This window comes from Coregonus lavaretus (assembly GCF_964263955.1).
Source record: "Coregonus lavaretus genome assembly, contig: HAP1_SCAFFOLD_4934, whole genome shotgun sequence".
Lineage (NCBI taxonomy): Eukaryota > Metazoa > Chordata > Actinopteri > Salmoniformes > Salmonidae > Coregonus > Coregonus lavaretus.
The window spans coordinates 30,001-40,000 of record NW_028167042.1 but is presented as its reverse complement, the minus strand read 5'-3'; the positions used below and the strand labels follow the sequence as shown (position 1 = coordinate 40,000).

The 10,000-nt window shown below is 48.1% G+C and overlaps 1 protein-coding gene across 1 annotated transcript in view; it reads left to right on the top strand.

Moving 5' to 3' along the window:
* Positions 1-10,000, top strand: part of LOC311113952 (annexin A5-like) — a gene marked incomplete at its 5' end in the record, with an annotated part of 18,937 nt that overhangs the window by 3,024 nt on the left and 5,913 nt on the right. The window contains 2 exons of the mRNA XM_084189225.1: positions 2,356-2,449; positions 2,554-2,649. Of these exons, the coding sequence (XP_084045351.1) occupies positions 2,356-2,449; positions 2,554-2,649 (190 nt within the window). The remainder of the gene's footprint in view (positions 1-2,355; positions 2,450-2,553; positions 2,650-10,000) is intronic.

The window sequence follows — 10,000 nt, the reverse complement described above, 5'->3', positions numbered from 1 at the left end:
GGCAGAAGGTGTGTTGATAGTGATACCCAGAAGTGTTGAATGCTGCCATCTAGTGGTCATATTGAGACAGAGCAACAGAAGGTGTGTTGATAAAATATGTGTATTTACAACAGATGGTGGTTTCAGAATCAAACCAAAACCCCCCAAATCACTTCAAAAATCCAGAAAGAAAATCCCCAAATCAGCAAGTCCAATGAATCCAGAAAATAACAAGGTTTCTAACCAGTTCAGTTGGACAGTTCAATACAATAGGTTTCTAACCAGTTCAGTTGGACAGTTCAATACAATAAGTTTCTAACCAGTTCAGTAGCGCACAGTTCAAATCAATAATCTAAAGGAAAAGAAAAAGCCTTCCATACTAACCCCTAACGCTTTGGTCTAAAAGAAGTCCACAAAGTAAAACGTGGTTTGATTATCAAGACAATATCCCTGCAGTGCCTTCAGAAGGCATGTTGTTGTTACCAAGTGGGATTTAATTGTCATTTTTGGTCAACAAAATACTCTAATTTCAAAGTGGAAGAAAACTTCTAACATTTATTAAAACATTATTGAAGAATAAAACACTAATACTTGCCTTTGGAAAATATTCAGACCCCTTGACTTCTTCCTAATTTTGTTACGTTACAGCCTTATTCTAAAATGGATTAAATTGTTTTTTTTCCTCTCATCAATCTACACACAATACCCCATAATGACAAAGCAAAAACAGGTTTTTATAATTTTTTTGTAATTTATTACCAAAAAAAAAACCATTACATTTACATAAGTATTCAGACCCTTTACTCAGTACTTTGAAGCACCTTTGGCAGCGATTACAGCCTTGAGTCTTCTTGGGTATGACGCTACAAGCTTGGCACACCTGTATTTGGAGAGTTTCTCCCGTTCTTCTCTGCAGATCCTCTCAAGCTCTGTCAGGTTGGATGGGGAGCGTCGCTGCATAGCTATTTTCAGGTCTCTCCAGAGATGTTCGATCGGGTTCAAGTCCGGGCTCTGGCTGGGCCACTCAAGGACATTCAGAGACTTGTCCCGAAGCCACTCCTGCATTGTCTTGGCTGTGTGCTTAGGGTTGTTGTCCTGTTGGAAGGTGAACCTTTGCCCCAGTCTGAGGTCCTGAGCGCTCTGGAGCAGGTTTTCATCAAGGATCTCTCTGCACTTTGCTCCGTTCATCTTTCCCTCGATCCTAACTAGTATCCCAGTCCCTGCCGCTGAAAAAACATCCCCACAGCATGATGCTACCACCACCATGCTTCACCATAGAGATGGTGCCAGGTTTCCTCCAGACGTGACGCTTGGCATACAGGCCAAAGAGTTCAATCTTGGTTTCATCAGACCAGAGAATCTTGTTTCTCATGGTCTGAGAGTCTTTAGGTGCCTTTTGGCAAACTCCAAGCAGGCTGTCATGTGCCTTTTACTGAGGAGTGGCTTCCATCTGCCCACTCTTCCATAAAGACCTAATTGGTGGAGTGCTGCAGAGATGGTTGTCCTTCTGGAAGGTTCTCCCATCTCCACAGAGGAACTCTGGGGCTCTGTCAGAGTGACCATCGGATTCTTGGTCACCTCCCTGACCAAGGCCCTTCTCCCCCTGATTGCTCAGTTTGGCCGGGCGGCCAGCTCTAGGAAGAGTCTTGGTGGTTCCAAACTTCTTCCATTTAAGAATGATGGAGGCCACTGTGTTCTTGGGGACCTTCAATGCTGCAGACATTTTTTGGTACCTTTCCCCAGATCTGTGCTGTATTCCATTAATTTTTTTACCAAAAAAGTCCCTAGTCCTTGCCGATGACAAGCATACCCATAACATGATGCAGCCACCACCGTGCTTGAAAATACAAAGAGTGGTACTCAGTGTTGTGTTGTGTTGTGTTGCTTTTGCCACAAACATAACGCTTTGTATTCAGGACAAAAGTTTTGCAGTTTTCCAGTTTTCCAAGTACCTTATTCTACACAGGCTTCCTTCTTTTCACTTTGTCATTTAGGTTAGTATTGTGGAGTAACTACAATGTTGTTGATCCATCCTCAGTAATTTTTAAACTAACAACAGTTTTTTAGAGACCAAACATTTCTGATTCTGACCACAACAGCTTATGGCCAGGAGCCTCCTTTACAACAGCTATAGAGCTTTTATACAGCAGGTCAGGACCATCAGTTATTTCACTGTGTGTGTGTGTGTGTGTGTGTGTGTATGTGTGTGTGTGTGTGTGTGTGTGTGTGTGTGTGTATGTGTGTGTGTGTGTGTGTGTGTGTGTGTGTGTGTGTGTGTGTGTGTGTGTGTGTGTGTGTGTATGTGTGTGTGTGTGTGTGTGTGTGTGTGTGTGTGTGTGTGTGTGTGTGTGTGTGTGTGTGTGTGTGTGTGTGTAGACTTTGTTCTCAGCAGGAGAGAAGAAGTTTGGGACAGATGAAGACCAGTTCATCACCATCCTGGGGAACAGGAGCGCTGAACACCTGAGGAGAGGTGTGTTGAGTGTGTGAGAGAGGGAGGTCTGTGTTTATAAAGGTTATCAACACACACACACGCTCCCTCTCTGACATCGACGTGTGTGTGTGTGTGTGTATCAGTGTTTGCTGCGTACATGAAGCTGGCGGGGTATGAGATGGAAGAGAGTGTTCAGAGAGAGACTTCTGGAGGACTGAGAGACCTGCTGCTGGCCGTGGGTAAGTCTCACACACACCACACACAACAGAACACAACACACACACACACACCACACCACATCACACACACACACACACACACACACACACACACACACACACACACACACACACACACACACACACAACACAACACACACACACACACACACACCACATATTCATTTAGTAATTTATACAATGAAAACATAAATGTCGCTAGAAACCTCTCCCTGACTAGTTCAATAGTTCACTGGTCTTCATAGATCTAAAGGAATGATAACTGGTTCAACCTCCACCCATCTACATTTTTACATTTACGGCATTTAAAGGAAGGAAGGAACTTGAAGCTTTCCACCTTCTCCACTGCGGTCCCGTCGATGTGGATAGGGGGATGCACCCTCTGCTGTTTCCTGAAGTCCACGATCATCTCCTTTGTTTTGTTGACGTTTAGTGAGAGGTTATTTTCCAGGCACCACACTCCCAGAGCCCTCACCTCCTCCCTGTAGGCGGTCTCGTCATTGTTGGTAATCAAGCCTACTACTGTTGTGTCGTCTGCAAACTTGATGATTGAGTTGGAAGCGTGCTTGGCTACGCAGTCATGAGTGAACAGGGAGTACAGGAGGGGTCTGAGCACACATCCTTGTGGGGCCCCAGTGTTGAGGATCAGCGAAGTAGAGATGTTGTTTCCTACCTTCACCACCTGGGGGCGGCCCGTCAGGAAGGTCAGGACCCAATTGCACTGGGCGGGGTTGAGACCCAGGGCCTCGAGCTTAATGATGAGCTTGGAGGGTACTATGGTGTTGAATGCTGAGCTATAGTCAATAAACAGCATTCTTACATAGGTATTCCTCCTGTCCAGATGGGATAGGGCAGTATGCAGTGTGATGGTGATTGCATCGTCTGTGGATCTATTGGGGCGGTAAGCAAATTGAAGTGGGTCTAGGGTGACAGGGAAGGTGGAGGTGATATGATCCTTAACTACATTTACGTCATTTATCAGATGCTCTTATCCAGAGCGACTTACAAATTGGTGCATTCACCTTATAGCCAGTGGGATAACCACTTTACAATATGTTTTTTCTTTTTTCTTTCTTTGGGGTGGGGTAAGGGGGGGTAGAAGGATTACTTTATCCTATCCCAGGTATTCCTTAAAAAGGTGGGGTTTCAAGTGTCTCCGGAAGGTGGTGAGTGACTCCGCTGTCCTGGCGTCGTGAGGGAGCTTGTTCCACCATTGGGGTGCCAGAGCAGCGAACAGTTTTGACTGGGCGGAGCGGGAACTGTGCTTCCGCAGAGGTAGGGGGGCCAGCAGGCCAGAGGTGGATGAACGCAATGCCCTCGTTTGGGTGTAGGGACTGATCAGAGCCTGAAGGTACGGAGGTGCCGTTCCCCTCACCGCTCCGTAGGCAAGCACCATGGTCTTGTAGCAGATGCGAGCTTCAACTGGAAGCCAGTGGAGTGTGCGGAGGAGCGGGGTGACGTGAGAGAACTTGGGAAGGTTGAACACCAGACGGGCTGCGGCATTCTGGATGAGTTGTAGGGGTTTAATGGCACAGGCAGGGAGCCCAGCCAACAGCGAGTTGCAGAAATCCAGACGGGAGATGGCAAGTGCCTGGATTAGGACCTGTGCTGCTTCCTGTGTAAGGCAGGGTCGTACTCTCCGAATGTTGTAGAGCATTAACCTACAGGATCGGGTCACCGTCTTGATGTTAGCGGAGAACGACAGGTTGTTGTCCAGGGTCACGCCAAGGCTCTTCGCACTCTGGGAGGAGGACACAACGGAGTTGTCAACCGTGAAGGCGAGATCATGGAACGGGCAGTCCTTCCCGGGGAGGAAGAGCAGCTCCGTCTTGCCGAGGTTCAGCTTGAGGTGGTGATCCGTCATCCACACTGATATGTCTGCCAGACATGCAGAGATGCGATTCGCCACCTGGTTATCAGAAGGGGGAAAGGAGAAGATTAGTTGTGTGTCGTCTGCGTAGCAATGATAGGAGAGGCCATGTGAGGATATGACAGAGCCAAGTGACTTGGTGTATAGCGAGAATAGGAGAGGGCCTAGAACTGAGCCCTGGGGGACACCAGTGGTGAGAGCATGTGGTGCGGAGACAGATTCTCGCCACGCCACTTGGTAGGAGCGACCGGTCAGGTAGGACGCAATCCAAGAGTGAGCCGCGCCGGAGATGCCCAGCTCGGAGAGGGTGGAGAGGAGGATCTGATGGTTCACAATATCAAAGGCAGCAGACAGGTCTAGAAGGACAAGAGCAGAGGAGACAGAGTTAGCTTTATCAGTGCGGAGAGCCTCCGTTACACAGAGAAGAGCAGTCTCAGTTGAATGACCAGTCTTGAAACCTGACTGGTTTGGATCAAGAAGGTCATTGAGAGAGATAGCAAGAGCGTTGGCTAAAGACGGCAGGCTCAAGAGTTTTGGAGAGAAAAGAAAGAAGGGATACTGGTCTGTAGTTGTTGACATCAGAGGGATCGAGTGTTGGTTTTTAGAGAAGGGGTGCAACTCTCGCTCTCTTGAAGACGGAAGGGACATAGCCAGCGGTCAAGGATGAGTTGATGAGCGAGGTGAGGTAAGGGAGAAGGTCACCGGAGATGGTCTGGAGAAGAGAGGAGGGGATAGGGTCAAGCGGGCAGGTTGTTGGGCGGCCGGCCGTCACAAGTCGCAAGATTTTCTCTGGAGAGAGAGGGGAGAAATAAGTCAAAGCATAGGGTAGGGTAGTGTGAGCAGGACCAGCAGTGTCATTTGACTTAACAAACGAGGATCGGATGTCGTCAACCTTCTTTTCAAAATGGTTGACGAAGTCATCCACAGAGAGGGAGGAGGGGGGAGGGGGAGGGGGAGGAGGATTCAGCAGGGAGGAGAAGGTGGCAAAGAGCTTCCTAGGGTTAGAGGCAGATGCTTGGAATTTAGAGTGGTAGAAAGTGGCTTTAGCAGCAGAAACAGATGAAGAAAATGTAGAGAGGAGGGAGTGAAAAGATGCCAGGTCTGCAGGGAGTCTAGTTTTCCTCCATTTCCGCTCGACTGCCCGGGTCCCTGTTCTGTGAGCTCGCAATGAGTCATCAAGCCACGGAGCAGGAGGGGAGGACCGAGCCGGCCGGGAGGATAGGGGACATAGAGAGTCAAAGGATGCAGAACGGGAGGAGAGGAGGGTTGAGGAGGCAGAATCAGGAGATTGGAGGGAGAAGGATTGAGCAGAGGGAAGAGATGATAGGATGGAAGAGGAGAGAGTAGCGGGAGAGAGAGAGCGAAGGTTGCGGTGGCGCATTACCATCTGAGTAGTGGCAGAGTGAGTAGTGTTGGAGGAGAGGGAGAGAGAAAAGGATACAAAGTAGTGGTCGGAGACTTGGAGGGGAGTTGCAGTGAGATTAGTAGAAGAACAGCATCTAGTAAAGATGAGGTCAAGCGTATTGCCTGCCTTGTGAGTAGGGGGGGACGGTGAGAGCGTGAGGTCAAAAGAGGAGAGGAGTGGAAAGAAGGAGGCAGAGAGAAATGAGTCAAAGGTAGACGTAGGGAGGTTGAAGTCACCCAGAACTGTGAGGGGTGAGCCGTCCTCAGGAAAGGAACTTATCAAGGCGTCAAGCTCATTGATGAACTCTCCAAGGGAACCTGGAGGGTGATAAATGACAAGGATGTTAAGCTTGAATGGGCTAGTGACTGTGACAGCATGGAATTTAAAATGAGGAGATAGACAGATGGGTCAGGGGAAAAAGAGAGAATGTCCACTTGGGAGAGATGAGGATTCCTGTGCCACCACCCCGCTGACCAGATGCTCTCGGGGTATGCGAGAACACATGGTCAGACGAGGAGAGAGCAGTAGGAGTAGCAGTGTTTTCAGTGGTAATCCATGTTTCCGTCAGAGCCAAGAAGTCGAGGGACCGGAGGGTAGTATAGGCTGAGATGAACTCTGCTTTGTTGGCAGCAGAACGGCAGTTCCAGAGGCTGCCTGAGACCTGGAACTCCACGTGGGTGGTGCGTGCAGGGACCACCAGGTTAGAGAGGCAGCAGCCACGCGGTGTGAGGCGTTTGTATAGCCTATGCGGAGAGGAGAGAACAGGGATAGGCAGAGGCATAGTTGACAGGCTGCAGCAGATGGCTACAATAATGCAGAGGAGATCGGAATGAAATGAACTAAACATCTGGGAAAGGAGAGAGCGGGGCCTCCCTCACTTACGTTTCACTGAAACACCCAAATATAACTCTCCCCACTTCCACCTCAGAAACTATAATTGTTGTAAACTACAGCGGTTCAATGTTTTCTAGGAATATACTCTAACTTAGTTTATTCAGCTAGCTAACTTGGTACAGTATTCTTCCGTGAAAATCGTCCAGGGCACCTAGTCGTATGACGTCACAGCCAGCTAGCATGCCGGACTCCAGCAACACGGTTTAGCACCAATACTCGGCCACAACAAACCACCAGTGTGTCAACACGCCAAGCAGATCATTTGTGTCCGTGTCTAACGTTGTGGGTTAGTCCCGACAGCTTGAGCGAGTCCGTCGTCAACTTATTCAGCCAGCTAGTTAGCTAGAATAGTTAGCATACTAGCTAGCCATTGCTTTCAGACAAAGAAGTAACCCCTCCTCCCACGGCACGAACACAGAGAGAGCCAAGCTAACGTTAACTAGTCACCCATGTCCCGAATTCCCTTGAACGACTCTGGCTACCAGTATGTAAAAACAAAACACAAATGTAGGTTATGACTTACCCCTAGCAGCTACTGTTAGCTAGCCAAGTGCAAAGCAAGCCACTGAATTGACTCAGCCAGTTCGCGTATGTTTGCTCGGTCGTTCCAGCTATTGTTTACAGTAGCTATCCAGGTAGCAACAAGCTAGCTAAATTTCAAGCACAGTAGCCACTTACTACCTAACGTTAACGGTTCAGACAATGAGGTTAGAAAACAGCTGAATGGTAGGCATTGTTGTATGTAATTATTGTAGGCAGCCAGCTGGCGTAATTACAGGCACTCTCAGGCGTGAATCAACTATCCACAGTTGCTAATAGTTACCAGTAGCTACCCGCCAGCTAGTCCAGGTAGTGGGTTAGCTAGCTAGCTTCGTGCTTCACCGGGCTCAGCCGAATACAATACTAACCTACAATAATTACATACATCAACCCACGATAACTACCTACAATACATAACTACCGTATTGGTCCGAATATAAGACGGCCTTTTTTCCCCTCGAAATAGGTCCAAAAAAGTCGGGTCGTCTTATATTCGGGGTCTAGTATTCAGAGCGCAGTTTCTCTTCTTCGGCGCTCCCTTTAAATGTCAATACACATTCGCGGGCACAGATGGCGCCAAAAATTCGTTCCGGACGGAGGGAAGAGGCGTCCTTAACAACCAGCCCGTTACCGGTGTTTAAAGATGGAAAGACAGGCTGACCATTTAGAGACAAGTGGCTCAAAAGTGGGCCAGGTCAATAAACAACAGCGGAGGAGCTATGATGCCAATTTCAAAATAATGGTTGTCAATAAGGCAGAGTCATCTAACAACTGCCAAGCTGCCAAGACATTCGGGGTCACTGAGTGTAATGTAAGAAGATGGCGAGCAGAAAAACAACGTCTAAAAGATGCTAACAGTCAGCGAAAATCCTTCCGTGGTCCTCAAAGTGGTCGTTTCATTGAGGTTGACCGGAGGGTTTTTGAATATGTCAGGGAAAAAAGAAGTGAGGGAATGCCCATTACCAGAGCTGTCATCCAGGTTAAGGCCCTGGAAATCGCCAGAGAGCTCAACATCACTGGATTTAAAGCCAGCCTCGGCTGGTGTCGTAGGATGATGCGGCGTAATGGACTGTCACTTAGACGGAGAACGAGTTTGGCCCAACGCCTGCCGTCAGACTTCGGAGAGAAGCTGCTTTCGTTTCAGCGCTTTGTTATCAACCTGAGGAAGAAGCACTCCTACCCGCTGGATCAGATCGGCAATGCTGATCAGACACCCGTTTATTTCGACATGCCAACATCGGTGACTGTCAATAGAAAGGGAGAAAAGTCTGTGTTGGTGAAATCAACGGGCAACGAGAAGAGCCGCGTCACTGTCATGTTGACATGTCTCGCTGGTGGCAGCAAACTCCCCCCGTATGTCATTCTTAAGCGTAAGACTGTGCCAAAGGACCCAATGCCAGCTGGCATTATTGTGCGCGCCCAGGAGAAGGGCTGGATGGAGTCGGGGCTTGTAGTGGACTGGCTAAAGGTTGTGTGGGGCGCACGCTACGGGGGACTGAGGAAGAGGAGGAACATGCTCGTTCTGGATGCGTTCCGCGGACATCTGACTGAGCCCGTGAAAAGTCAGGTGCGAGCAATGAACGGGGATCTTGTGATCATACCAGGGGGAATGACAAGCCAGCTACAGGTGTTGGACGTAGTTGTGAACAAGCCTTTCAAGGATAACCTGCGAAAAAAATACACAGAGTGGCTCCTGTCTGGCAACCACGCACTCACACCGACCGGGAAAATACAGAAGCCGTCAGTCCGTCTACTGTGTGAATGGATCCTGCATGCATGGGATGCTATTCCCTCACAGAGCATCATCGATGGCTTTAAAAAATGTTGCATCTCAAATGCATTGGACGGCAGCGAGGACGACGTGCTTTGGGAGGAGCCGGTGGAAGCGGAGCAGCTGGGGAGCGATGACAGCGAGAGCGAACACAGCGGGGCAGAGGACGTGTGTGAGGGATAGAGAGACATCGGAGGAGAAGTTTGGCGAATTTTTGTTAAGTTTAGTTAAATGTGTGGCCTGTATTTTCTCTGTTATTTAAAAATGTTGCTTTATTATTGCTTGATATTAATTTTGAATCATACTGTACATAGTTTGCCTTTGTGTTTAATTCACTGTGTTTTTAATATTGTTATTTTAAAATAAAATGAAGTTCTTTGTTCGGCAAATCTAGTCTGCAAATCTGTTTTTCTAAATGTTTGTGTTGAAAAACGGGGGGTCGTCTTATAATCAGGGTCGTCTTATATTCGGACCAATACGGTACAATCTAAATACATAGTTTAAGCTTTACTCGACAAAGCCCAACCTATGTATAAAGCCATATGAGCTTACCTCCCACCAGAGAGAGACAACCTCACCCGACACGACCTCACCATCATTCTAAAGGAATGACAGGGAGGTAGTAACTGGTGGAAACTCCACCTCTCTCTCTCCTCTCTCCTCTCTTCCTCCTCTCTCTCTCTCTCTCTCTCAATAGCAAGGCTATGCTCACTGAGTCTGTACATAGTAAAAGCTTTTCCTTAATTTTGGGTCAGTCACAGTGGTCAGGTACAGTGGGGAAAAAAAGTATTTAGTCAGCCACCAATTGTGCAAGTTCTCCCACTTAAAAAGATGAGAGAGGCCTGTAATTTCCATCATAGGTACACGTCAA